Source organism: Fomitopsis serialis (assembly GCF_022376445.1).
Source record: "Fomitopsis serialis strain Sig1Antser10 chromosome Unknown B0H18scaffold_3, whole genome shotgun sequence".
NCBI lineage: Eukaryota > Fungi > Basidiomycota > Agaricomycetes > Polyporales > Fomitopsidaceae > Fomitopsis > Fomitopsis serialis.
The window spans coordinates 770,535-797,010 of NW_025954963.1; the positions used below are offsets into that span (position 1 = coordinate 770,535).

Below are 26,476 nucleotides of genomic sequence, written 5' to 3' on the forward strand. Positions count from 1 at the left end.
CTTGCGCCCAGTTTGGGAATAGCGGCTCGTTCTGCGCAGATCGCGATCTACCGCAAGCCAGACTCTGTGCGTTGTCTGTGCGACCCGGCAAGCCTTCGGAGGTTGTCTCCTTGCCGGCCTCCTCTCCTTTGCAGTGACTCATCTGAAAAAAAACTGCACGTGAAGGGAGATTGGGCTTTTTTGGATTGTCTCTGCGTCATGCATTGTTGCACCTTTCCGGCTCCTGGGAACGCGGGTTCAGCCACGAGGAGAAGGTCTGGGTAGGGTACATAAACTGGGATGTTCGCCCGCTCTTCCTCCCGTCGCAGACTCATCATCCTATCCCGAGTGGCATTCTCCCGTCGATTTGCAGGTTGACCATTGCCATTGTTCTCGCGCTCGTCGAGACTCCAGAATGCTCTTGACGTTGTTGCTTTTTTCCCCCTGTGAGTGCCTTTTTCGTCATTTTCCTGCATCGTCAGCTCACTCATTGTTAGTGGCAAAACGTGGTCTGTGCTTGCGCTCACCGACAACCCTGAGGGTCGGCGGGTGACGATGTCCTTCAGTGCCGTTTGCGCGCTCACTGCGAGAGAGGGTTGGCCTTACGTTGAGCGTGGCCGAGGCGTATCGGGACAAGCGTAGTACGTACCCTGAAGCAGGGGAATGTATGGCCCGTAAGTCTCCTTTGGGAATTGGTATACCTACCAGTGCATGTTACACCGTCGCATGGCTTGCATCCCTCATCGAGTCATTGCAAATAATGCCATTCGTCCCTGTAGAACACACTCCATTGCGGTGTGGCTGCAGAGTTGCTCTGAGTCGTCACTCCTCAGTCACGGACGCACGAACGAGCAAGTCCTCTGTTCCTCTGCACATGCGTGCGAGGTAAGATTTGATTACTCTGCTACTCGAGGAAAATCACGATGCTAATTGTACAATCCCCAGATCAACAGGACAAAAGAGGAGAAACTACGCGACGGATACTACAATATGGAATACACAGATATACACGACACAAGCAGGACAGTAGCCTACCATCAGCGGCGACGAATGCGTTTGGGTGACGGGATCAGGCTCTCTCTTCTTCCAATAACCCGATATATGTCTCGCTCGTCGTAGGATCCCCCCCATGGATAGTCCGGTTCGGAGTCGTCGCCTTCGAAGCCGTTGTAACCTGGAACAGGCTTGGGGATATAGCCTCGCGGCTGGCTAGGACCCGCCGTCGGCTGAGAGATGGCACTGCGTCGAAGTCAGGGTGAGCGGACTGCGCGAAAGAATCAGACGTCATCAATGCTCACCTGTGTTCACTACCCTCAGAACCCGACTCCCGACCACTGTCGGAGCTCGCTTCGTCCTCGTCCTCGTCCTCGTCGTCGCCTCGTCGTCGCTTCTTGAACTGAGAGATCGACGAACCATATTCCACGTCGAAGGACGGTCGGCCCGACTTGGGCGTAAAACGTGCAGGCCGCAGCGCGAACGAGCCAGTCGGACCTGCCTCGGGAGCGTCAGCCCGCCGGGAGGGCCCTGCCTGGGGCTGAGCGCGCGTAGCTCGCTCGGCCTCGTCAACCATTTTCGATGGATGGAAAGCCTTCGGGCGCCTTCCACTGTCAGGGGACTCGAAGGATTCGCCGTCGAGCTCGTCCGAATCGGGCTGCCTTCGCCGCGGCACAGCACCCCGAGTACGTCGAGGGGGGTCACCGGCTCCGGGCTTTGCTCGATGGCAGGCAATGAATCCGAGACGGGAGGGGACGACGGTGGCAGGGGCGACAAGCTGAAGTCTCGGCGAGGCCCTCGTGGCCGGAACTCGAAGGCCGGCTGCAGGGGAGCCGGACTGGGGGGCTCGAAGTCTTCGCTGCCGAAGAATTCGGCGTCGTCGATGTCCACTGGTGGCCCCGGCCTCTGCGGTTTTTCCACCGAGGAAGGGATCTCGTCCCAGTAGAACGCACTCTCGTCGTCCTCGTCTGGCAGCGGCCCCTCGTCTGGCAGCGGCTCCTCGTCTGGCAAAGGCTCCCCTGCAGCCAGCATCATCTGGGCAAGCGACGGCCTCCACTTCCCCTGCAGCCAGCCAGAAGCCGGGTCCTTCAGCTCCGCTATGAGTCTCTCGGCGACTATCCGCTTCGCCTGCATCTCGACGACCCACTCTGCAACCAAGTCCGACTGCGCCTTCAGGAAGTCGATCATCTCGTTGAGCTGCTTCCTCTTCGCCTTCAAACCGTACAGCTTTTGGACAGCGGCACGGGCCTCATCCCTGAGCTTGAGCGCGATAGCCTTGTCCATCCCCTTGGTCCGCGCCGGAGCCTCCCCGTCGGCGGCAAAAGCGGCAACGACGGCGGCATCGTACACCGCATGCACCTGCTTCTGCAACTCCGCGAGTCTGGCGTCCTCCACGTCCTCCTCAACCTCCGACTCGCCCGACTCGACGTCGTCGTCAAGGCGGTCGATGACTTCGCTGTGGAGCGTGGCGTATGCTCGCTTCTTGAGCTCCATATCGTTGACAGGCTCGGGGGGTTCGTCTTGTGCCGCGAAGGCCAGGAAAGCGTTGTATACGTCTCCGAGCGGGCTGGTGGGCTGGTCCTCATTGTCGGCAGCGTTGCTGGGTTGGCCCGACGGACCGGCTCGTGCGGCGGGCGCGGGCGCAGACATGGCTTGTGCGGCCGCCTCGTCATTCTCGTCGTTCTCCTGGTCCTCGGACGAGGTCATCTCTGCGGGCGGAGGGACACGCTGAGGCCGAGACACGGAGGGGCGCGGCTGTCGCACTGCGACCTCTTCGTCGCTGAGAGCCACGAAGGCTATACATAACGGCAGGTGAGCAACTTTCAGTGACCTTCGAAGACACGAACACTTACGCTCGCGGCGCTCTCGGCGGACGTGCTCCGGCGTCTCGGGCAGCCTAAAACGGCCATCGTGCGGATCGAGGCGGGGCCTTGAAGGGCCGGCGACTGGCTGCAGCTGGGGGACAGAGCTCCGCGGTACCACTGGTTGCTGGTGAATATACGGCCCGAGCGCGCCCGTCGGGAAGGGTGAAGGCTCAGGAGTTGGGGTCCGACGGACGAAGAATGGGTTGTCGGACCCTTCCTCGGGCAGTTGCGACCACGACGGCGCGCGGCGATGCGGAGGCCCCGCCTGAGCCGGCTGCCTCGACGGGCCGGCTTCGGGTTGCGCGGGCGGCGGAGGAGGAGGCCGCGTGAAGACGGGCGGCCGTGGTGGGAGTTCGACGTTGCGCGGCGTCGATTGATACAGGCGCGGGGGCGGATTGGCGGGGGCGGGTCGGAGGTGGAACAAGGGGGAGATCCGGAGTGGCGAGAGCTGGGGCCTGCGTCCAGGTAAGAAGGTGCTGCGAGTCGGTCCCTCAGCATCCGCCGCTGAGTTGAGCGGGCCGTAGTCGGGGCTGAGGTCTCGCTCCCATTCTGTTCCGAGTGGCTGGGGTTTGATCCCGAATTGGTCCATGACCTCCAAGAGGCCCCTAGTGCCGTATGAGATGCCATCTGGCACTGTTTGGAGTTGTTGCATTGATGCTGCCGCGTTAGCGGGGACACCTGTCGTAAGGCGTCCCCGCTGGTGCTGCTGCACCGGTGCCTCAGTTTCAAAGAGTCTTGATGACCCTTGAACAAACTGAGGCACGGGTTGGGCCCGAGCCGCTGGAGAGTTGCGCTCCGCACGCGCATCTTTGAGAGGTTCGTCAGTGGCGCACTACAACTAGAACTAGGTGAGCATACCTCTCAAGCCAGTGGCCGGGACACGGGTCGAGGCGGCCGGAGGCGGTGCTTCCTCCCGACGTGGCGGCGATGGCGGCGGTGGCGGCGGTGGCGGCGGCGATGACGGCGGCGGCGTCGGGATGAGCTGCTGCCTGACAGCCTCTTCATCCTCCTCGTCGGACGCGTCCTCGACGACCACCTTCGGCTTCTTTCTCAGCCGTGGCGGTCTATCTAAGAAAGGGTAAGTGACGCTCCGAAGATGATGGGGATGATGACTTACATTGCGATATACTTTCGCCGTATATTGCGGGTTGGATCTCCACCTCCTCTTCCACCTCCTCTTCCTTGGGCTCCGTGGCGTCGAGACGTCTCGACCTCCTAACGGGCCCTTGTTCTCTTTTCAATCTAATGTGGCGTTGGTTCCTCTGTCGGACAACACCGAGAAGAACAACTCACGGCTCAACGCCATCGGGATGCCTAGACACCAACGCGTCGATGATGTCTAATGTCTTTCCGTTCGCGCGAAGACCCTCGCGCTGAACGCCACGATGGTCAGTAGCTGGACGAAGACGCGAAGGGACGCGTAATTAAGACGCGTACCTTCGCCAGTTGTTGTATTTCAGCGCGCTTCAACGCGCCAAGGGCGTTTTCGTTCAAAAGGTTTGTGTTCATGGTGGTTAAGTTCGATGTGAAGTGTGCTAATGCTCGACTCAGACAGGGGATGGGGACCAAGTGGGTCGCAGGGGAGGGAGGAGCAAAGCGCAGGTGATGGGTAACTAACAAGAGTTGAACTTAGGACACGAGGACATGTGCGATTTATCACATTTGGAGAACAAAGGCTGCGGCTAATTGCCCACGGTTCCCAATTCGGTCAAGTCTGTTCAGCCACGGGCTTCCGGGCCGGGACGCCGAAACCTGGAGAACCCAAGCGATGTTCCGACAAATATGGCAACTGCAAACAAGAGCGTTGTTCTGGTGGTGAAGTCGAGAGCTCGAGCGATATACGTTGCAGGCATCATAGGCAGCAGCAACATGCCCACTGCGCCTTCTGGCATATATTATGACTCTCAGATTGTACATGTGCCTCATCACAATTTGTGTAATGCATGACGCGGTGATCATTAGCGACGAAGTAATAAATAGATACAGCAAGACAACAAGAGAGCGGGACGTTCGTGTGACAAAAGCGCTGAGGGTTGAACATCTAATGAGGAGCGGTAAGTAGGAAACTGTACGGCAAGACAGTCTACGTACCGTCTCGCGGGCCCGCAGACATGTTTTCTACCAAGATTTGCCACTCCTGTCCAGGGCTGCCTGCGCGGCTTGTGCGAGCGCGATCTCGTTCTCCTCGCTCTGCGCAATGCATTGTAGTGTCCTCCTGACAGAGCGTGATGCACCTTACCTGCTTTTCCTTATTAGAGTTGGCTTCCTGCAATGCGAGGGCCTGGTAACAGACGGCGTGAGCTCATCCGCGCCATAACATTCGTCGAATTCTACTGACCTCTGTGAAATCGGGGTCAGCTGCAAGAGCGCATGAGATCAACGATCAACGCACCTCGCCCTCTTCGTAGTGTGTCTCGGTGTACGACACCCATCATGACTATCCCCAGATACTGACGCCAACCAGCGTATATAGTACGCCTCGGTGCAGAAGATCGCTTATTGACAGGCGCGGTCTTGTTGACATCTTGGCATAGAAAGGCGTTATGGACGACGTAGGAAGCCCACGACAAGTCGAAAGCCCAGAGGTTTGCGAGATGTGAATGCGCGAGGTTGAGACGGCCACTGGCAGCGACAGCAGTGCGAGAGAGCGTAATGCAACCCGGAAGTGTGGACTCGGACGAGTCGGACCTGGAACGTTCCGGTGGCTGCTCGCGCCCCGCCACAAGCCGCCACAACGCCGTGCTTGACCTTGCTCAGGCTGTGCACCAGGCTTGCGTGTCCTCCTTGCTCACCTCATCCACGCGCTGGACGCGCGTCCCCTTTCTCAGCTCTTTATTACGCCCGACACGACCTACTTTCTATCTACCTTCATCTCTCACCACCACCATACCTATCACCCTCGCTTCATCCGTACCAATGTCGGGCTCATCAACCCCAGAACGCGACGCGGGACTCCTGGCCATCGGCCAGCAATGCTCAGCTTCGTCCTGCATGCTCGTCGACTTTCTCCCATTCAAGTGCCACCACTGTAGCCACCCTTTCTGCGGCGAACACTTCCTCCCGGAGGCGCACAAGTGCGACAAGTTCGACGCGAGCAAGCACAATCGCGTCGCGCCTTCGTGTCCGCTTTGCAACACACCGGTCGCTGTCCCTCCCGGGCAGGATCCGAACATACGCATGGAGATGCACATCAACTCGGAGTGCTCTGTGATGACGGGGAAGACTCGCAAGAGCTCGCACCCGACTTGCGCGCGGGCGAAGTGCGGCAAGGTCTTGTATGCCCCCATTCAATGTGACGTGAGTCTCTACTCTCTGCCTATGTGCACTTTGGGTAGTGGTGATGTGGTGGGCCGCGCGTCGCAATTGGGTGGCTCGAGAGGGGTATAAGCGGAGCCTATACATCTATACGCCCGGACGTTGTCTTGCCTATACGCGATGTCCTGTCGCGTTCTGGGCTGTGCTGTTCCTGCTCCTACTAAGGTCTATGACCGGTCACCATATCACCACAGAGCCTCATTTCATCTCTTTGTGATCGTCTCTGCTGACCTCGCACACAGAAATGCAAGCAGCAATTCTGCCCCCAGCACCGCTTCCCAACATCGCATATGTGTTCCTCGGGCGCTCCCACCAAGTCAGCGTCGTCATCCGCCAGCCCCTTCCAGTCGGCGTCGTCACAGGCCTCAGCAGCCATGGCTACCATCCAGCGAGCGATGGCTTCGACGAACATTTCCCACTCTGCTGGTACCACAGCGCGGGGCACCACAACGCAAGCGAGGAACGCCCCTCAACCGCCTGTGATGGGTCATCCTCGTCATCCACTTCGACCCGTTCGTCCGCGTCGACACGGTCCAACCTTTTCTCTCAGACTGATCGGTGAGTACACTTTCACAACATTCCTCTCAGTGACCACTCACGAAGCCTTAGCTCTCCTACTGCGCCCCCATCCCCACCTGCATCCACCCACGCACCTAACGAATCGACACGACGTCTTCGCAAACGCTCCTACCACTGACCCGATCACCGCTAATCTCTTCAAACCGTTATCACACGTCCCGCCGTCGCTCTTCGCGTCGGCCTAATCCCCACACTGTATCGCTAACATCCATCCACTGTACTGTAATTCTCTAATCTTGGGTTCGTCGTGAAGTCGCGCGAAGGCGGAGCGCGAGAGTCGACGGCAGGCGATCGCGAACCGCGCGAAGAAGGGGCTGCCGTTGACTGAGGAGGAGAAGGCTATCCTGGCGGAGGGTCCGCTGAAGGACGAGTGTGTTGTCATGTAGTGTTCGTTTATTTTATACCATCTATGTGGACTTGGTTTTGGACTTCCTGGCGATCGTACCCGTTCGAATAACGGTTGGGTTTTGTCGACGCGTCGGTGGCTGAGCAGTATACTGGATAAGTCTCGGGTCCTGCCACCAACCTGGATATCCGCGACAGACCGACGCCGATCCTCGTCAGTTGACGCGTCCGGCGCTTACTCAAGCAGGTCTCTGAGTCTCGTTCACCAGCAACTCACCGATCCAACACGACGCGGCCCTCTTTCTGTCCGGTTGCTCACGAACAAAAGACATGTCGGAAGAGAACAAGGTAGAAAGGTGCTTGGGAAGCGGTCGCGAAACGGCCAGGAAGAGATAAAAGAGGATTCCATGGACGCCTCACCAGTTCCGGCAAAGAGGATGAGGAGAAGACGACGACGTTGGTCCGATGCCCATGCCACTGAGGCAGGGCAAATGGCGCCGCAAGAAGAAGCGCAAAGGTGTGTGTTGGATGCTGAGCTACTGCCCGTGAATTCACGCTATGGCAATGCGCGAATGCAGTCCTCCCTCACGAGAAGCTCTACTTGGACCACCTCCCCAGTGCGGATCGCTACTACAAGAGCTTCATGCACCGGGATGTCATCAACTTCAATATCATGACCAAGTGAGCTCGTTGTCTCTCTTGTCCGGGCGGCGGCTGAAGCGGCTTTTCCGCAGAACTGACTTCCTATTGACCACCTCCGTCGATGGTCACCTGAAGTTATGGAAGAAGCAAGAGCACGGAATCGAGTTCGTGAAGCACTACCGGGCGCATCTCGCTCCCATTGTCGGGGTCACGGCCAGCGTGGACGGGCAGCTCTTCGCGAGTGTGGCTGAAGATGGCACCGCGAAGGTCTTCGACGTGGTGAACTTCGGTGCGTCGCCTGCCTTCGCATCTTGTCTGGCTCCCTCACATCGCTTCTCTAGACATGATCAACATGATCAAATTGGGCTACACGCCTCACGCGTGTTGTTGGGTTCACAGACGCGGTCAAGCCCAGGGCCTGCTTGCGGTGTAAGTTGGAATACTTATATGAGAGCTTGACTGGTTAATGATATTGCAGCTCAGACCGGAACTCTGGCGCAATACGACTGTACGACGGACGCGGCAATGACCAGCCTCTCGAGACGGTCGACAAAATACACCGATTCCCTGTACACGTCATGACGTGAGTGTCGCCTGCAGCAGTGGGATCTCGAGTGACCGGCTGGTTTGCAGTACAGTGCCAGATACGACTGTGTCATCTCCGCTGATGAGGGCGGATTTGTGGAGTACTGGCAACCGAGGGAACCTTTGAACAGCCGAAGAACGTACCTGGGCTCTGGTCGTTCAAGAGCACGACGATTGTACGACTTCAAGAAGGTGCATATCCTTACAAGCATCTCCTCCCCTTGCTGACGAACATTCGCGGTCTTAAGTCGAAGTCCACTCCGACGTGCATCACGCTCTCACCGGACTCAGCATCGTTCGTTACGTTCTCACTTCCAGACCGTCAATCCGTATATTCTCCTTCCTCACCGGCAAACTGACGCGCAAGTATGACGAGTCGCTTGAAGCCATCCAGGAGATGCAGCAGGCGGGAACGGCTATCTACAAGGTGGAGGATATGGAGTTTGGGCGCCGACTCGCCGCCGAGCGCGAGTTGGAGCTCCCGGGCCGGATGGGCACGTACCGGGGCGGTGGATAAACGCGGTCTGGGACGAGAGCGGAGCCTTTGTGCTCTACCAACCCTGCTCGGTATCAAGGGTAAGTGACCGCCGTCCTCCATGGATTGCACCATCTGAGAGCTCTGATGCGATAGTGGTTAACACCGTGACAAACCGCGTCGTGCGGCTTCTGGGGAAGGACGAGACCGTCCGGTGGATGAATATGACGCTGTACCAAGGAGCTCCAGCAAAAAGAGGGCTGACAACTGCGGTTGGTGCCTCCCACGAACTTGGCGCGGTGCTTTTCTGACTGCGTGCTTTCGTTAGGCAGCGGCCGCGTCAGCTAACCCGCTCTTGGCGGAGAAGGCTGCCAGGGATCCTACGCTTGTCAGCACAGGCTACAAGCGACAGCGATTCTACATGTTCACCCGTTCTGAGCCGGAGTGCGTCTTCAGTTGTCTCCGAATATCTGGTGTGCAGTACTCACGCTGACATCTCCAGGGACGACAAGTCGGGAGATCGTGACATCTTCAACGAACGACCCACCCGCGAGGAGCAGAGCATTGCATCATCCACATCTGCCGTCGGGAAAGGCGGACCCTCTCCTGTTGCAAACGCTGCGACCATTCACACGACGCTCGGCGACATCCATATGAGGCTCTTCCCTCAGCAAGCGCCAAAGGCGGTAGAGAACTTCGTCGGCCACGCCCGGAGTGGATACTTCGAGCGCGTCATCTTCCACCGTGTCATTCCGAAGTTCATGATCCAGACGGGAGACCCGTTGGGCGATGGCACTGGGGGGACGTCGATATGGGGGGATGAGTTGAGGATGAGTTCTCTGACGACTTGAAGCACGATAGGTACGCCATACGCAGCGAGCGCATGTTTCACACGGTCTTACTGACCCCGTCGATCGATGCAGGCCGTACACCGTTAGCATGGCAAACGCAGGACCAAATACGAACGGCTCCCAGTTTTTCATCACCACCACGGCTACGCCTTGGCTCGATAAGAAGCACACCATCTTCGGCGGGTACTCTCCGGGCTTGAGGTGGTCCATGCGATAGAGAACGTGAAGACGAACAAGCTGGATAAGCCGTACGAAGATATTAAAATCACCAACATCGACGTAGAATAGCGGCCTTCGCCTTCCGTGCTCAGTATCTATTGCTTCTGGGCTTGTCCAGCTCGCTGTCAGTGCATGTATCATTGTGAATAGGACAGACGTACCGCCAACCTGTGGGAGCTATGGCGGGAGCCAAGGCTAGAGCGATACTCTATCGTGTGTCTCCGTCGTGTGCCGCACGCCAGACTCCATTGTCCTTCCGCCGCATTCAGTCTTGGCCCGAATCTGTCCCGGAGTGCCTCCATCACTTTAGCGGGCAACAGACCCGTGGATTGCTCAGACAGGCAGGAAGGGCTTGAGAATTTGAGAAGCGTATGCTCGCGTGCGTCTTCGGGATGTGCCTCGTCATCAGAGGCACCAATGAAAGAGACCACGCAGTCGTAGACGTCCAGAGGGACGCCTGTCAAGAAGGCCGTCTGATCTGCGTCGGCAGGGACGTAGGCGACCGGATACTCCAACAAGGCAGCGGCGAGCGGGACCAAATCCACGACGTCAAGAGGTTGAGTGATGGTAAGTGCGATCGGACGTGAGAGACCGGCGGACTTTTCGCCTCTTGCACAGACTTCGCGTAGGAGACTGGCAATCAGAGTTGGGAACTCCACCTGCAGAATGACAGGAATAGAATGTGTATGTGAGAACGATGGGGTGAACAGCAAAAGACGTGAGAATGCACTCGGTACCGACCAGCGTGGGCACTTCGGAGAGTTGCACAAAGAAGGGCCATCCGTGCGGATCGTCCTGGCGTCTGGGATGATCTCCGAGACCTGGTATCCGTGCACACCTTGCTTCTAACAAAGCAAAGTTCACGAAGAAGAGCTGGTCGGAGATAGGCTCGTGGAGGATGATAACATCTTCCAATGCTGGGACGACCTGCGACATCCGTGTCAGTGCGCTTTCCAATGTGAGGATAGCCTTGACGCAGATGTTCTGCGAGAATTCCTGCGCTGCGCAGGCGGGGCACGTCAACACCATTCGGGGTCTGCTTGCTATCGCATCATAGCATTGCGCAAACAGAACACGTGTTCCGTGATGCGATGTGGGCCGTCGCGCATACGCAGGCGATCAAAGTGAGGACCCATACCTGACGTAGAGAGGCCAGCACGTCAATGAATAATGCAGGGCGGCGTTGCTGTAGGCCCGAGATGGCAAAGGCATCAAAAAGATAGCCTGTCCTGCACGGATACGGATCACAGTCCGCGGTGAGTATGGCAGTAGGTCAGCTACATGTCCGTGATTCTGCCATTACCGATAACAGAGCGGGTCTCACCTTATGCCAAGTGACACGAAACATAGATCCAGAGCAAAGTGTCTTATCTTCTTCGCCGCCACTCTCTTGAATATATGTTGTGATTTAGAATAAATCATGGCGAAGAGCGTGAGGAATGAGGGGGAGGCTTTCTCATTGTTGCTTCCACTGCCAGTTCCAGAGGCAGTTGTACCAGTAGTTACCTGGCACGATATTGCGTCAGGATGTACACATCACCAACCGATGTCTAACACAGTCACGAATCCAAGGCAGGACGTTACTCAAAGTGAAAGGCAGAAGCTCCTTCGGTTTGTAATGGATCCATGTCCGACGAGAGTATGAAGCGATCAGGTCGAATCGGAGACTCATCATGGGGGCCTGGGGATGCAGATTGGCCCACGTAGAACCCATGTGGTAGCTTCAAAGTAGGTGCTCTCCTGTCAATCAAAAACCCTGCATTTCCGGGCATCCCTCGGTCTGTGTTCACTGTCAAATGCTACTACGCCATCAATGTGCCCGGGGTGGAATTGAAGCAATAGACAGTCACTCACTTGCTTGACGAGGATACTCATTGGCCACAACCACTCACTGAATCTAGCGCTAGCCTTGCGTAGGTTCGGGTGGATTCAGGCCGAAAACGCGGTGCGGCCCATACCACTGTCGTTCACCCAGTGGGAGCGTGTACAGGCGAGGTCGTCGTTGGCGGCGCGGGTCCCAGACGGCCCACTCACTGCAGTAGGCTGCTAGGATCTCAGAACGATCTGAGATTTGCGTCGGCGCGTACCGAGATCGGGAGCCACTACCACCCTCAGCCTGTCCTCCTACTTGGTACTGTAACTCCCGCCATGGACTCATGGCCATACTACGCAGTCGCTTGCAGTCGGCGCGCGCTGTTCTTTTCCGCATGCACTCCCGAAGCCGCCGTGACATAGCCCATCGGCTGAGCAGTAGCGACTGCGCGCCGTTCAGCCATCACTGATCCTCAGTCTGCGTCTCAGGTAAGTATGTCGTGGAATGTCAGCTACTGCCCGCGATTTAGCCTAGAGGCTTGCTTCGGGCTTTTGAGCCGAAGCCATATGCTTGGGTCGGATTGTACTGGGTTTGGTGCGTGCTACCCGTTGTGGAAGTGGGTGAAGTCCATGCTTCTTCGCATGCATGCGGGTCTGACGCTTCTCCGATCCAGGTGCTCGGTGGTGCTCGGGCAGTAGCCCGGGGAGTACTTTGGCCTCGCTTTGGCCCGTGAAAGCGATAACGGAACTGTTCTCGTCATCTTGTCTATCTTGCTCGCCACTTGATTGTGAGCGTCACTTCGCAATGCCTTCGCGGCACTATGGCTGGGAAGACTTTGCACGTTTTAGCTATGATGGTGCCTCTGTCAGTGCTCCATGTGTACTTCGTTCTGCAATGGCACGTACTGCCGGTAAGTTTGCATTCCAAGGAAGCCATACTGCACCGACGATCTCCACCTTCGCGACCTTCTGGTTCGATGAATAGTCCGACCGTCGTTCTGCTATCCGTTGACTCTGTGACTCTGGCAGATCCCATACGTCTGCAACCTGTGCATTGACTTCGTTCTGCAGATCCAAGTCCTCCCGACACCGATCGTACATCTCAGACTTCTCTTCACCGCCAGCTCCGACGAATACAGGCCTGTTATCTGGCCATTATGTTCGCCGGAACCGAGGCGAGCGGGCGTCATGTCACGGAAACATATCTTTTGGTATCATTCGTGCGAACACTCCGTGCCCTCGAAGTGTTCAGTGTGGAGTTGCCGAACCGCTGGGTTGCAGTATACCTCATGGGGGTCATGACCCGCCGTGACATGTAACGGTCATTTATGGATGGGTGTGCCAACCAGAATTGGTTTCCAAGTATTTAAGCAAGGACGAGGGCTCAGGTAGCTCTGCGGACAGCTGTCGCTCTTGCCCCTTCCTAACGTCCTTTACGAGGTACGTCCCAACGCCTGCATATCGTCTTCCCTTGCTCACAAATTCTTCCTCAGATGACAGAGAAGCGTGCTGCAATGCCTGAGGCGACCGTGCTGACCAGTGGCGCATCGACTCCTGCTCCCTCCGCACCGACTGTTCCACCTCCGGTGTACCATGGCAGCCCAGGCGATCCGGAGAACGCATTGGATCTTATGCCAGAGACGAAGCGGCTCCCCTCGTACAGCTCGTCAGCCTCGACCCTGGACGAGAAGGCCGACATCAAGAAGAGCGAGGTATGGGAGGGCTTCCAGGACGACGTCTTGCCCGACAAGACCCAGGGAAGGCTCGTCCGGAATGTGCGTTTCCAAATGCTGTCTCTCTATCGCCGGCTATTTGGTATTGTCTTCTTCACGAACCTCGGCATCTTCATCTGGTACTGCGTGAAGGGGGCGAACGCCAGCCAGATAGCCACGGTGGTCATCAGCAACCTCTTCGCTTCGATCCTCATGCGCCAGGAGTACGTTATCAACACTTTCTTCGCCGTGGCGTGTCTTGCTCCAAAAAGGTACGCACTCAACAGCGCCGATGTCTTCGACCGTGCCTCGCTCATATGGTTGCAGTTGGCCGCTGTGGATCCGTCGTATTCTAGCACGTGTATACTCAATTGGTGGAAGTAAGTAGCCGTGTGGTTTCCCTCGCGATCTTCCTTCGACCGACGCCTCGATAAGTTCATTCAGGGGCCGGTATTAGCGGGACCGTATGGCTTATCCTCTTCGTCGGAAGAGCCACCCGGGAAGTCATCGACAAGGGCAAGGTGAGCCATACGTTCCCCTCCCTTCTATTCTTCACCGAGAATGCTGACATGCTATGCAGACGAGCGCTCCCACCTTGGCACTGTCCTACGTAATTCTTGCTCTGCTCGTGGGGATGGTCACCTTCGCCTATCCGTCCTTCCGTGTGAAGTATCACAACCATTTTGAAGCCGTACATCGCTTCGCGGGCTGGACGGCCGTTGCGCTTGTCTGGGCGCAGGTCAGTATAATCGATGTCTCAGTTGTATTTCCCACGCTCATAATGCGGCCGTGTTCCTCCAGGTGGTACTTTTGATCAACGATTACCGCCCCGCAGACGAGGCGCTCGGACATGCCGTCGTGCACTCGGCTCCGTTCTGGCTAGTTATTGTTTTAACGTGCTCGATCATCCTTCCTTGGGCCCGGCTTCGCAAGGTACCCGTCCGGGCCGAAGTCCTTTCCGACCATTGCGTCCGCCTCTACTTTGAATATGGTGCGTCGGTGCCCCCCTCGCAGTATCTAATCTGACACACGCGCTGCAGTGAATACGCACCCCGGTCACTTCACGCGGATGTCGCTGAACCCGCTCTTCGAGTGGCATTCCTTCGCGACTATCGCTGAGCCTGGGAAGAAGGGCTACTCCGCTGTCGTCTCTCGGGCGGGAGACTGGACAAAGCAGCAAATCAGCAACCCGCCTGACAAGATCTGGATCCGGGGGATCCCTTGCTACGGCGTTGTACGCGTCACACCCCTGTTTCGTCGGGTTGTAATGGTGGCGACTGGCAGCGGCATCGGCCCCATCGCTCCCGTAGTCTTCGCTAAGCGGACCGAGATCCAGCTCCTCTGGACAGCGCCTGCGCACAGGAAGACGTTCGGCGACAAGCTAGTTGACGACCTCCTTGAGGCGTCGCCTAACTCTGTTATCTATGGTGCGGCAGTAACTCGCTTTCAAACACCGCAATGCTGACGCGTTGTTTCCAGACACTCGGGTGCACGGCCGCCCCGACATGGTCAAGCTGACCTACCGCATGGTCCAGGAGTTCAACGCGGAGGCTGTCGTGATTATCGCGAATCAACCCATTACTCAGAAGATCGTCTACGGGATGATGAGCCGAGGCATCCCTGCTTTCGGTGCCATCTGGGACTCTTGAGGATGCCGTCGTCGCCGCTCGAGCCTGCCATCTCTCTTCTCATGACCGTCATGCTTCAGATTTGCACCCACGTTGTATCAATTGAACCGCGACCTTAGATTCTAGATGTAGAACTGTTGTTCGAATGTAGAGATTTGTTGTGGGTGTATGATCGGATGGTGAACCACTAGACCTGCCATATTCAGTATATTATGTCATACTTGCGCCACGGTGCCCCATCATTCGCGAGGTGAGCGCCAGCGCTTGAGCCTCGACGTTCCAATTCCGACCTACCGACGCTGACCCTTCCTGTACATCTCGTCTCGGCGGAGACAAGCCCCTTCAGTTTCTGCCAACATCAGCGGTCTGTGCGCGCGCATCCGTACGTATCTCAAGATGTCTATATGACGCGTCTGCCTTTGACGGCAGTGATTGTCCCGCTTCCAGTCCGAAATGGTCGCTCTGGACTTGACACACGCAAGCATTCGCCTTGAAGAGCATTCGTCAGCTCGGAACAAAGCGGTTGCATCATCCTCTATCGTCGCGGGGAAGGTCGTTCTGACTGTGCCGGCATTGTCAACTGCTCTGTTACAAACCGAGAAAGGACGCCGGTGCGACTATTGCCACAGGCTAGCTTCGGACGCCGTCCAGTTGCGAAAATGTACAGGCTGCGCCTCTTACTTGTACTGCGGTAAAGAATGTGCGGATCATTGGCTGCGGACACAGTGTCACCGGCACTTTCAACTGAAGGAGGAATAGGTCAGTCTGCGCAATGGATCGCACATCACAAGAGGATTTGCAAGCATTATTCTCGCTTTATGGCGTCACGGGAATACCAGACTCTGTCGAGTCACGATCAGGTCGACGCGGTCCTCCTATCACATCTGCTGGCGGAGGCATACCGAAATGGACAATATACGCCCACGAGCGGCGAAGACCGTGATGGCGCCCTCGGTATCTTCATGGACCTCATGAGAGGCCCTCTGGCCCATGTTGCATCTCTCCCGGTCTCCTTGGACCAGCGTGTGACTGATTCTCTGCAAGCCGTAGTGGCGAAGGACTACCACAGCCGCTTTGGTAACAACAACTTCGTTGTCCACTCGCATCTCAATTCATACGCGCATGGAATATTCCCTCTCGCCAGCCGTCTATTCAATCATTCATGCGCTCCCAACGCTGTCACGAAATACATCATAACCCCATCGAAGCCTGTCCGAATGGAAGTCATTGCACTGCGCGACATCGCAGAGGACGAGGAGGTACGGAGCCCCTCGCTTATCTCTGTCTAGACAAGTGAATTCGGAATATGCTTACAGGTGACAATCCCGTACTTGGACCCGGCTCTGCCCGTGGAGACCCGTCAACAAGCTTTGCAATCGAACTACGGCTTCTCGTGTTCTTGCCCTACGTGTTGCATCGTGGAGCGCGTGCATCCGATGCCACCCCCGCGTCAAGGATCTACAGAAATGGACGACCTGGAGAGCGCGCTTCGGAGATACGCATTAAGCGATGCGGGAAGGGTCGCTGAGTTACGGGAGGACTCTGTTCTTCTCCAGGAGATGCCGGTCGAACTCGCCCCGGTCTTGCACGAGTCGTACCTACCCCAACTATCGGAGACTTTCAGTAGGACTTCGCATGAGGGTCCGTACACAGAAGCATTGTCAACCGGTCTGACCCTACTGGCGCTCTATTCACTCGTCTATCCGGCCAACTACCCACAAATAGGTGCGTTATTCTTAGCCATTCCGAATGTCCTTTGTGGAGCGCACTAAGGATTGTATTGTATCAGGCATGCATGCGCTGGAGCTCGCGAAGACAGCATGGAACGCTGTGATGATGTATCCAGAGCCTGCGGCCGCGAACCCTCTGGAGAGTGACGCGAAATCATATCTTCTGATCGCGACTCACGTATTGAATATTTACGGGGAAGAAGGAGACGAAGGTGGACCGCTGGCAGAGATCCGAGTCATGCGAGACATGCTTGGCCAACCATAGCTGGCGCCGGGATCACTATGTATCACCCCGATGGCACTGATAGACAATGGGATGCGAATACTAGCATTACAGGAATGTCCATTCAGTGCAGCTGCCGGCGCCGTAAGTAGTGTCTTGCACATCCGGGCGCTTTGTGCGGGGATAATGCGGAAATTGGACTTCTTCAACTTCCTCGTCGATCTCCCTTTTTCAGCGTCTCCGACTCGACATGTAGTCACTAGACTCGGGAAGCTGCTCAGTTGATCGTGGACATGGACGATATCCTCAAGGTCTTACCTCCAGCCCAGGTGAGGCTAAGAATAAGGTGCGTCAATGGCTACCAGTATTGCATTCACTCAACATGCTCATTGCGGTTCTGTGCAAGCTGTACTTCATGCGTGAAGGCTGCCATCAAAACTGAAGCGAAGTTTCCGTTCCGACATCCAGATGCACCTTTAACGCCGACCACATGCTAGACCATCCAGAACATTGTCTGAGCTCGTGTGGATGTCTCCTATTGATCTCTACGTCCTATGATACTGAGTCTAACACAATAGACTAGCTGGCAAGAGCTCAGTCAATGCATCCGCGAACGTAGTACTGTAGTGTTGAACGAACAATGACAACGTCTGACTCGTCCATTTCATCAAGGACGCTTCTTCCCTTCTTTGACATCATGTCTCACCCTTCTGTGCACAGGTGTGACCTCCGCCCACGGCGCAATGCGAGAGTTCACTCGCAAAGGAAATGTACGTTCTTGATGGACTTCCCAGAACCAAATCGATATGCACGTAAGGCGGGCAATTAAGCATAGCCCCGCCTCCACGCGGCTTATATGTACTGCGCGCCATGTAGAGCGGGCGAAGGTTGCTCGCGCCGCCCTCGAGTGATCCCCAAGGAGGCCGACTCGTTCCCTGTCGCCCTCCCTTTTTTCACCTTCGCCTGCGCTGCGATGTCCACTCGCCATTCATTCCTTTCTACCACCGGGCTGATCAGGGCGCCCTCCAATGCAACCCTTTCCAACCCGACCCTATCCAAACATGCCAGATCTGGCGGCACAAAGCCCAGAAAACCATCCCCTGCAAAGAGAGTGCTCAGCCGCACGAGGGCGGGCGTACTCCCTTTGGGCAGTCGGTTCATCGTAGGAATGGCGATTGCGTTCTCCGTGTTCTTCATCTTCTCGCTCTCGTGCGCCTTCATCGGCACGGAGGAAGATGAGCCGCCCTTCAAGGAGTTGCTTGACAGTGTGGCGGCAAATAATCCCGGGGTAAGGCATCTCAGCTGAAGCTGCGATAAATGCGATCTTAAAAACCATCTTGCAGATAGTATTGATTGGCGACAACGTCGACGTCGATGTCGATGAGCCTGCTGTCACCATCCGATGGTCCATGATCGGCTGTGGTCCAGCATTCGTTCTCCCTGGCTCAGAGGGTACACACGGCAGTAATTCGTGTGGTCTTCCTGCAATGGCCCTGAACGTGTATGTCGACAGGTCAGTGTGCGATCATATTTCGCGTGAGCGCTCCACCAACGAGTCCTGTAGCGGGGATGACCCTGAAGCGACGTATGACCCGACACAGTTTCCGACAGCCAACGAAACAGGTCAAAGAATCAGGTTGGTTTGCTTGTCTACATTATCGATTAGCGAGACAACTGACCTGTCCTGCAGTATACAGAATCTGTGCCAATTCGACAGTGACCACGTCCTCGACGTACATCAAGCGCGCATGTATCCCTTCGACACCTACCAACTGACCAGCACGCTCCGTGTTACAGACAGCAACAAGAACCCTGTCTCAATAAGCGCTATGACGACGCTGAAGCTTACTTCCAGCTTTGCCATTACGCCTACCGAGGTAGACAGTTACATGAGCGCTTCGAACGGAGTGTCAGGCCCGAGCGACGATATCATTCTGAACATCCAACGGCCTCCCGAAGCGAAGTTATTCGCGATGCTCCTTTTCTGCGTCAGTTGGATGCTTGCGCATGCCACGATGATCGTCGTCGTACTCGCATGGATGCAGGGAGACAGCGAGAGGGCACCACAGTATATACTGTTCATTTTGGCCGTGCTCCTTGTTATCCCTCAGCTGAGGAATGCGATGCCAGACGCACCTGGATTTGACGGTGAGTAATCATTACGCACAATTCATGAGCAATGTTCGTGCTGACACAGCTCCACAGGCGTCCTTCTGGGTAAGTCTGATCGCGAGGGTCACAACCTTGAATGCTGAATGTCGTACAGACAGCATTGGGTTCTTCCCGCAGATGATCTGCACAGCTCTGGCAGGCCTTCTCCTGTTCGTTACAGTAGCCCACAAGGCTCTGAAAGAGATTCATTCACACGAAGAGGAAGTGGACGAGAAGGCCAGGATAGACGCTCTCCCGCAGCCGAAGGGCCTGGAGAGACTCCGCCGCCAAGGGTCCTCGGTGGACTTCAGACATGCACGCAGATGGAGCAGGGCGGCATTCACTGGCGTTCAAGTACAGGAGGAAGTCGACGGGTTTTGACAATGCCACCGTCTGACGATCGGCTGATGGAGGCGGGAAGCGTTGGAATCTACTGCGCATTATGTTGTACCTTGACAGTCCCCTTGTTGTAGTAAATTTGCAGCTTGTGTGTAACTGTAAGTAGTGCTTGGATATCCGATGTAGCAGAATGACAACGGACTCACATCAATTTGTGATAAGTAACACTGAACCTACCGAGCTTTTGCGTGAAGTATAGTACGCGCAAGACAGTGCACCGTGGTCAATTAGAATGCCGGTCATCTGGACAGGAAGAGTCGACACCGCGAAGTGGTTGCGATGAGATCTGGCCACGTGCACTCGCGAAGCCACGTTATACGGAAGCAAGCGCTCAGTCTTAGCGCTCGACTGTACACCTTGGTCTCGCCGACGCCGAGTCGCGTTCACTTTCGTCCATCTCAAAATGCCTGTCGGAATTGAGGCATGGGTGACCCAGATACCACCAGTGACACGGGCATGGCTCGCACTGGCGGTGCTCACAAGCATGGCAGTAGTAAGCACCCCTTCGCCGTGTATTATGACGTTTGTGGCTGAACGTGTGCCCATACAGCAATGCCAGGTTATCACCCCGCTGCAGCTCTATTTCAGCTACAAAGCTGCTTTCACGAATGCACAAGTGCGTGTATTTAAGCAGGTTCATGCTCACTCACTGATTCCCTGTCAGCCATGGCGATTGTTGACCACATTCTGGTACTTCGGTCCCATCTCACTCGACTTTGTCTTCCACATGTTCTTCTTGTGAGTACACATTGCGTTTGCTTGCTTACTATACGACTCATGCGAATGTGCATGAAGCATGAGATACAGCCGTATGCTGGAAGAGTCGTCGTTCGCAAATCGTAAAGCAGACTATTTCTGGTTGCTTCTACTATCCGCCATCATGCTCCTTGTGAGTACTTTCCATCGTCCGACTATGAGTAGACATCCAACCATTCTGTATAGGCAATTTCTCCTCTCGTCAACCTACCCTTTCTCTCCTCCCCACTTGCATTCGTCCCCATCTACCTGTGGTCGCGACGACACCCATCCACACCGATATCATTGTTCGGTCTGATCACGATCACCGCGCCCTACCTACCGCTCGCTCTCGTCTGTCTTGCGTGGATGCTCAACGGCACCTGGCGCGCGGCCGCGGGAGACCTCATGGGCTGCGCGGTGGGCCATGTCGGGTGGTTTGTGCGGGACGTGTGGACGCGCGAAATGATTGGCGGACCGACATTCCTGAGCGATGCACCGTTGGCTCTGTAAGCATCCCCTTAATCATTATCAACTAGCAGTGCTCTGATGACGCGTTGCAGCAAACGCCTGCTAGGTGATATCTGAGCGCGCGAGGGAGAGCGAATCATAAAACTCTGGCAATTATTTATTGAACGGGACTGTTGTACGCAATCGAACAAGGGACTCTACATGTTGTTCTCGCTAATATGTATTTTATTGGACGGAAACCAGACGTGACTGATTATTGGCGAGGCGAAGGCGCATATTCCGGGACAATTGTTCGGTGTCTGTCCCAGTATCTGAACATCTCGACCATGGCAGCATTCTTGCCTTGCGTACAGAGCTTCTCATAGAAGATTGAACGGAGCGCCCACCCATCCACGATCAAAGGAATGTGAGGTAGGACCGGTTCCGGACTGGTTCCGCTGGAGCAGGTACAAGAAGCATGAGCGGGATCACCGACAGGCACGCCAATCGTTGTGGCGTGCGCCCGCAATGGCTGTCATTCCCGCCAGAAGCAGAAGCAGGTCCAGCACTTCGCCCCGTACAATTTTAGCCTCGTTCTAGTGTCGTTCCTCCAAGCGGCTCCGGAGAAGCACAGGATAGTGGAGAGAATTGAGAGAAAGCGAAGCTCTGCCCATTCTACGCAAGATCAGTATGTATTGCACCACATAGATTGCCTCTGGCGCGCGCGCAGAGACGTGCACGTCTGTTAGTCTTAGTCTACATCCAGGTCCTTCCCTTCCAGAACGGACTCGCCATCCTCCGAGAATTTGACGTCGTTCTGTCAACATATGTCGCGCTGAGTACACAAACAAGCCGGCAGGTGTCGATAGGCCTGGAACTGGAAGCTTACCTCGTGCCCGGCGGACTTGCCGACGTACTTGGTATGGTCTGCGAAGCACGACGCTCAGTAACTGGTCACGCAAATCGCGTACGCATGCGTGTACTCACGGCCGTAAGCCGCCAGCTGCCCGGCGGCGTTGAAGAACTCGACACGGGTGTACGCCAGTGACTTCCCTGAAGACAGCGGCGCAAGGCAGCAAGTCAACATACGGACGGATCGGCCCCCGCCTATGCGGTGCAGAGATCGCGCAGCTCGACGAACCTATGCCAACCACGACCGCACTCATCTGCATTTCATCGCCTACCCGACCGCCTGGCTTGACGAACGAGGTGCCGATGTCGACGGAGACGCCGGTGAGGTACTGCCCCTTCGTCGCTACAGCGAGGGAACCCATCGTGTCTGTGAGAGACATGATGAGGCCGCCGTGCACGGTCTGAAAGATGTCATAGCTGAGCGAAGCTCCGAGCACACTAGACGGACCGCGGCCTCACTCCGACCCTGTTTACTGACGGACAGAAGACATGACGTGAGTACGTGCGTTTACCAAGCGGCCGCGCCGAGACAAGAGCGAGTTGGACGTACGGTTGTACGGCTCAATCTTGAGCGAGGCTTGCAGCAACCCGGGCCTCGCATCCAGGATCTTGAGCTGTGGGTAAAGATGTTAAAGCCGCACGTGGGGTTCTGAGTGTGTGTGTGTGGGGGGGGGGCATACGTTAGGAAAGCAGTGTTGATCATGTCCTGCCGCCACGCCAATCAACAGATGGCGTGGAAAGCACGTCGGTGACAGTGAGCGCGAGATGGCGGCCGAATTTACAGCGCGACGCGCACCTTTGTTCTCGACGAAGGACTTCCAGACCTGCGTCATTTCCTGATGGATACATCAACGCCACGATGAGATGCGTACGCACTGACCCGCCGGGTAAATCTGAGGCAGGCTGACATAGCTGCTGGTGCTTGAAGTTGCAGTCCCTCCGACGAGCGACCCCGCGTACACGCCGCGGTTACGCACGGATACCGACACGGTCACGTGTGCGATGTAAGCGCGTCTCATTGCCTGAGGATGCGGGCGCCAGGCGGAGGCCAAGTCAAGAAATGAGTGATGATTTTCGTAAGACGCGATTGTTATGACGAAGAGAACGCAGTAGAGATTGTCAAGACCTTACAGGCGTGATAGATTACTATCTGTCTATTGAAGAGTCGCTGCTAGTACATCATCGGCTCGTTGCATGAAGCATTTGACAAAAACATAAGTAGTATTACACTATGGATTGCTAATTTTCTTTCCACTGGATCGCGCGAAGCAGTAATTGGCAAAACCTGGTTCGGCGTCCGCGACTACTGTGACACCAAAGAAGCATCTTGCGGAAGCATAGTATGATGTAAGTTACCAGGGATTAGCCTGTGTAATTGCCAAAGAACGTGATCGATGATCGGAGACAACAAACATTCAGTTATGTTTGACTCGTCCTGTAGGCTGTTATCGGTATAGTGCCGCAGCTTGGTATTGAGACAGCTTCTATGTTCGGCTTTATATCTGTACAATGCCTCTAAACTTCCTACGTTATATGAGCGACACAATGTATGATTTTGACAGTAACCTCAGCCCGGACATAACAAATTGCTATGCGCAATGGATCGCAGCGGCGACTCGCGAATGAGCGCTAGCGATCGAATTCAAGATCTCCCATCTGTGGCGCAATGAAGCGGAGCGCGGACGAGCTGGTGGGGCCGGCGTTGCGCGCGCTTGCAGGTTCGTAGCGACAGCCACCATGTTCACTTGTCTCAGTTGTCTGTGCCTACTCCGGTCGCTGCGTCTAGCTTGCACGAACTTCGGCGAACTGTCTCACGCGAAGTCAGAAGTTCTGCTTCACACTCCGGCGCGTCGACGTCGCATTCGCGGCCTGCCCAGTGCAGACTGCAGCGCACACAGTCAAGGTGCGACACCGATGCAGTCGTTTCGCGTCGGGAAGTCGCGCTCATGTGTACAACATGAAGGTAGCAGCATTGAGTTCTGCTTGCAGTACCTGTAAAGGATTGCTGACAGGACTGGGAATGCATCGCAGAAGAGACGATACCCAAAGTGGCATTGCGGCGCTCTTGCGGTCCTGTCATCTGGGATTTACTCGCGCTCCCGATTGTGCGCTCCCTCATTCCGAATACCAACACGGGGTGACTGCCGCGGGTTACTTCCAACATATCCTCTGCCAGGCCAGATCTATCGGTGATTGTGCGGCTACAATTCAAACGTCCGGACAACGTCGGAAGGAGTGCACTCATCCACCCTACTAACTGCTTAGGCCAAGGCAGTACATGTTCAACAACGGTACTTGACAAGGTGGTAATTACGGAGATGGCTTTCAGGGACCGAATCACCAACTATTCGCGTCACGATGGCGAGATGCCCCCCTGCGGTAATAAACCCCACCAAATGCTTCTAGCTGACTGACTTCTGTGACCCCGCATCATTTGGCCAATACATCTGCACTTCGAGATCGACAGCGTGCGCTCTGGATACGGCCATTTCCTCAGATTTCTAACGCGCATGTGCCACGCGCCGGCCGTGGCGTCCTTCCTGGCGCCCTCCTCACAGCCAAATCGGAATATGTTCGAAAAGAAGTCCGTGCTCCGCCTGATGTTCCTATGTCGGCCTCTCACAACGCCACCTGTGCGAGGGTGTGACAGGTCGGCATCGGGGCTTGACAGACTTCGCAAGCTGTAAAGGATCGCCTGTGTTCCATCTGCAGGTATAATAGAGACGGCAATATGTCGCAGAGACTGCATTGATCACCTCGATCAAGCTACTTCTCCCCGGACATCCTTCTCACATTCGCATCACCCTCTCGCCATGAGCACTACTTCGTCAATCTCAGAGGAGCCCAAGGGCTCGCAGGTGGACCCTGCCCACAACTCAGAGGTGACCGTGGTAGACCTCAAGCAGGCCATGGTCAAAGTGTCCTCCACGTCTGCATCGACATCGCAGAGCGATGTCTCGTCGACGGAGAAAGGCGAGGTATGGCTGGGGTACGAGAAGGACGAGCTTCCCGAAAAGATCCAGGGCCATTATCTGCGCAACATCCGCTTTCAGATGATGTCGCTATACCGCAGACTGTTTGGTATCGTCTTCTGCGTCAACCTGGGCGTATTCATCTGGTACGCGGTCAAGGGCGCGAACGCGGAGCAACTCAGCAGGGTTGTCATCGGAAACCTCTTCACTGCCATCCTCATGCGACAGGAGCACGTAATCAACGCGTTCTTCACTGTGGCTTGTCTGGCCCCGCGGTCGTAAGTCGCATGTTTCGCATCGCATTCCGGAACGCAGCTTGACCAAGGTTTGTTAGGTGGCCGCTGTGGATCCGGCGCATCCTAGCGAGAGTGTATTCGATCGGTGGAAGTAAGTATCCTGTGCAAGTGTCTACTGGCTGCATGCTGACTGTCATACGCAGTCCACTCAGGTACCGGAGTCAGTGGGACCGTCTGGCTCATCCTGTTTGTGGGCCAGGCAACACGCGAGGTGATCAAGAAAGAAAAGGCAAGTTTTCTTATCTATCTCCGCCTCTGTCGGTATTCTGACGGAACCTGTGCATAGACGAGCGTAGCCACCCTCACTGTGTCCTATGTCATTTTGGTGCTACTTTTGGCGATGGTTATTTTCGCTTGGCCGAAGTTCCGCATCCAACACCACGATGCCTTTGAGATAATTCATCGATTCGTCGGATGGTCTGCTGTTGCTCTCGTATGGGCTCAGGTATGTGCACACTGGAGTCAAGATCAGAAGGAAGTTTCACCTAATCACACGACTAGGTAATACTACTCGTCAAGGATTACAAGAGCCCGGACGAGACACTCGGACACGCCGTAGCCCAGTCGCCTCCTTTCTGGCTCACGCTGATCATGTCGATTTCTATCATCCTGCCATGGGCTCGTCTGCGCAAGGTCCCAGTCCGTGCGGAAGTGCTATCGGAACACTGCGTGCGACTCTACTTCGACTACGGTGAGTATCACATGCTCGGTCTGTCTGATGTCCGCTCACAAAGACATCGTATTTAGTGAACACACAGCCTGGCCACTTCACCCGCATGTCCCTCAACCCTCTCCTTGAGTGGCACTCCTTCGCCACCATCTCTGAGCCCGGCCAGAAGGGATACTCGGCGGTCGTTTCGCGTGCCGGAGACTGGACGAAGCAGCAAATTGGTAACCCGCCAGACAAGATCTGGATCCGCGGTGTCCCTTGCTACGGTGTCGTGCGCGTCACACCGATGTTCCGTCGAGTGGTGATGGTCGCGACTGGTAGTGGCATTGGCCCGATAGCCCCAGTTGTGTTCGCTAAGAAGACAGAGATCCAATTGCTCTGGACGGCGCCCGCGGTGCGGAAGACGTTCGGGGACAAGCTCGTGGACTCGCTACTGGAGGCGGCTCCCGGATCTGTCATCTATGGTGAGAATGCTCACCTCTGTCACTGAATTCTATGTGATGCTGACACGTTGTCACAAGATACTCGCCAACACGGCAGGCCAGACCTCGTGAAGCTCACGTATCGGATGGTCCAGGCATTCAATGCGGAGGCCGTTGTCATCATTTCCAATCAGCCTTGACGGAGAAAGTGGTATACGGTATGATGAGTCGTGGAATCCCTGCCTTCGGTGCTATCTGGGACTCCTAGATGAGATACGTGCTCTCTTGTGGCCGGTTACATTAATCCTCCAAAACGTCGTCATCCGAGTACGACATTGGCTGTAGCGACTACTTTAGTTATTAGGTTCCGAGTTGTAGGTCGTGCGGTGCATGATGTAGACTATAACTGTCTTCGATAGATGTTGTGTAATTCCTATATTTTTGCAGTGGTCTACGTATTTGGGAACACTGCCAAGTACGACAGCCTTCCCGGGCCAGTACGGCAGCCTTCCCGGG

General features: G+C 55.8%; 12 protein-coding genes across 12 annotated transcripts; 7 read left to right on the forward strand and 5 right to left on the reverse strand.

The window, feature by feature from the left end:
• Positions 1 to 787: 787 nt before the first annotated feature.
• B0H18DRAFT_973567 (uncharacterized protein) lies at positions 788 to 3,513 on the reverse strand (the record flags this gene model as incomplete). The annotated part of the gene is made up of 4 exons (XM_048043939.1): positions 788 to 1,218; positions 1,278 to 1,630; positions 1,678 to 2,768; positions 2,826 to 3,513. Coding segments are annotated over 4 exons (2,334 nt in total), but the record flags the coding sequence as incomplete, so codon positions are not given.
• A 351-nt stretch (positions 3,514 to 3,864) lies between these two features.
• Positions 3,865 to 4,411, reverse strand: B0H18DRAFT_973573 (uncharacterized protein). Its single transcript, XM_048043940.1, has 3 exons — positions 4,275 to 4,411; positions 3,955 to 4,210; positions 3,865 to 3,905 (listed from the first exon to the last, which is right to left on the reverse strand). The coding sequence occupies exons 1-2, from the start codon at positions 4,344 to 4,346 to the stop codon at positions 4,127 to 4,129; spliced, it is 156 nt and encodes a 51-aa protein (XP_047899727.1). The 5' UTR covers positions 4,347 to 4,411; the 3' UTR covers positions 3,865 to 3,905; positions 3,955 to 4,126.
• A 269-nt stretch (positions 4,412 to 4,680) lies between these two features.
• Positions 4,681 to 5,495, reverse strand: B0H18DRAFT_973575 (uncharacterized protein). The gene is made up of 5 exons (XM_048043941.1): positions 5,314 to 5,495; positions 5,230 to 5,287; positions 5,077 to 5,138; positions 4,929 to 5,027; positions 4,681 to 4,878 (listed from the first exon to the last, which is right to left on the reverse strand). The coding sequence occupies exons 1-4, from the start codon at positions 5,359 to 5,361 to the stop codon at positions 4,956 to 4,958; spliced, it is 240 nt and encodes a 79-aa protein (XP_047899728.1). The 5' UTR covers positions 5,362 to 5,495; the 3' UTR covers positions 4,681 to 4,878; positions 4,929 to 4,955.
• Positions 5,496 to 5,584: 89 nt separating this feature from the next.
• Positions 5,585 to 7,163, forward strand: B0H18DRAFT_973581 (uncharacterized protein). Its single transcript, XM_048043942.1, has 4 exons — positions 5,585 to 6,134; positions 6,395 to 6,631; positions 6,703 to 6,710; positions 6,985 to 7,163. The coding sequence occupies exons 1-4, from the start codon at positions 5,754 to 5,756 to the stop codon at positions 7,115 to 7,117; spliced, it is 759 nt and encodes a 252-aa protein (XP_047899729.1). The 5' UTR covers positions 5,585 to 5,753; the 3' UTR covers positions 7,118 to 7,163.
• Positions 7,164 to 7,541: 378 nt separating this feature from the next.
• Positions 7,542 to 9,846, forward strand: B0H18DRAFT_950676 (uncharacterized protein; the record flags this gene model as incomplete). The annotated part of the gene is made up of 10 exons (XM_048041965.1): positions 7,542 to 7,593; positions 7,655 to 7,757; positions 7,811 to 8,007; positions 8,060 to 8,147; positions 8,197 to 8,301; positions 8,622 to 8,812; positions 8,935 to 9,050; positions 9,107 to 9,222; positions 9,281 to 9,583; positions 9,702 to 9,846. 10 exons carry the CDS (start codon positions 7,542 to 7,544, stop codon positions 9,844 to 9,846), a joined length of 1,416 nt encoding a protein of 471 aa, XP_047899730.1.
• A 36-nt stretch (positions 9,847 to 9,882) lies between these two features.
• B0H18DRAFT_321419 (uncharacterized protein) lies at positions 9,883 to 11,349 on the reverse strand. The gene is made up of 5 exons (XM_048037560.1): positions 11,173 to 11,349; positions 10,987 to 11,077; positions 10,590 to 10,775; positions 10,010 to 10,507; positions 9,883 to 9,957 (listed from the first exon to the last, which is right to left on the reverse strand). Exons 1-5 carry the CDS (start codon positions 11,268 to 11,270, stop codon positions 9,937 to 9,939), a joined length of 894 nt encoding a protein of 297 aa, XP_047899731.1. The 5' UTR covers positions 11,271 to 11,349; the 3' UTR covers positions 9,883 to 9,936.
• Positions 11,350 to 13,291: 1,942 nt separating this feature from the next.
• B0H18DRAFT_868119 (uncharacterized protein) lies at positions 13,292 to 15,021 on the forward strand (the record flags this gene model as incomplete). Its single annotated transcript, XM_048039921.1, has 7 exons — positions 13,292 to 13,644; positions 13,700 to 13,752; positions 13,808 to 13,893; positions 13,953 to 14,111; positions 14,174 to 14,363; positions 14,413 to 14,799; positions 14,852 to 15,021. 7 exons carry the CDS (start codon positions 13,292 to 13,294, stop codon positions 15,019 to 15,021), a joined length of 1,398 nt encoding a protein of 465 aa, XP_047899732.1.
• A 432-nt stretch (positions 15,022 to 15,453) lies between these two features.
• B0H18DRAFT_1081992 (SET domain-containing protein) lies at positions 15,454 to 16,995 on the forward strand (the record flags this gene model as incomplete). Its single annotated transcript, XM_048031468.1, has 4 exons — positions 15,454 to 15,700; positions 15,760 to 16,259; positions 16,317 to 16,725; positions 16,790 to 16,995. 4 exons carry the CDS (start codon positions 15,454 to 15,456, stop codon positions 16,993 to 16,995), a joined length of 1,362 nt encoding a protein of 453 aa, XP_047899733.1.
• Positions 16,996 to 17,732: 737 nt separating this feature from the next.
• Positions 17,733 to 19,774, forward strand: B0H18DRAFT_973596 (uncharacterized protein). Its single transcript, XM_048043943.1, has 6 exons — positions 17,733 to 18,241; positions 18,297 to 18,466; positions 18,518 to 18,589; positions 18,644 to 19,101; positions 19,159 to 19,170; positions 19,220 to 19,774. The coding sequence occupies exons 1-6, from the start codon at positions 17,927 to 17,929 to the stop codon at positions 19,483 to 19,485; spliced, it is 1,293 nt and encodes a 430-aa protein (XP_047899734.1). The 5' UTR covers positions 17,733 to 17,926; the 3' UTR covers positions 19,486 to 19,774.
• Positions 19,775 to 19,850: 76 nt separating this feature from the next.
• On the forward strand, positions 19,851 to 21,108 carry B0H18DRAFT_973600 (Derlin). The gene is made up of 6 exons (XM_048043944.1): positions 19,851 to 19,996; positions 20,054 to 20,119; positions 20,168 to 20,241; positions 20,299 to 20,392; positions 20,446 to 20,747; positions 20,802 to 21,108. Exons 1-6 carry the CDS (start codon positions 19,907 to 19,909, stop codon positions 20,824 to 20,826), a joined length of 651 nt encoding a protein of 216 aa, XP_047899735.1. The 5' UTR covers positions 19,851 to 19,906; the 3' UTR covers positions 20,827 to 21,108.
• Positions 21,109 to 21,267: 159 nt separating this feature from the next.
• Positions 21,268 to 22,547, reverse strand: B0H18DRAFT_926418 (Thioesterase/thiol ester dehydrase-isomerase). Its single transcript, XM_048041635.1, has 9 exons — positions 22,481 to 22,547; positions 22,397 to 22,424; positions 22,281 to 22,306; positions 22,151 to 22,214; positions 22,060 to 22,073; positions 21,830 to 22,001; positions 21,676 to 21,741; positions 21,578 to 21,615; positions 21,268 to 21,505 (listed from the first exon to the last, which is right to left on the reverse strand). The coding sequence occupies exons 1-9, from the start codon at positions 22,508 to 22,510 to the stop codon at positions 21,440 to 21,442; spliced, it is 504 nt and encodes a 167-aa protein (XP_047899736.1). The 5' UTR covers positions 22,511 to 22,547; the 3' UTR covers positions 21,268 to 21,439.
• Positions 22,548 to 24,413: 1,866 nt separating this feature from the next.
• B0H18DRAFT_1081996 (uncharacterized protein) lies at positions 24,414 to 26,160 on the forward strand (the record flags this gene model as incomplete). The annotated part of the gene is made up of 7 exons (XM_048031469.1): positions 24,414 to 24,850; positions 24,907 to 24,959; positions 25,012 to 25,097; positions 25,155 to 25,313; positions 25,370 to 25,559; positions 25,616 to 26,002; positions 26,060 to 26,160. 7 exons carry the CDS (start codon positions 24,414 to 24,416, stop codon positions 26,158 to 26,160), a joined length of 1,413 nt encoding a protein of 470 aa, XP_047899737.1.
• Positions 26,161 to 26,476: the final 316 nt, after the last annotated feature.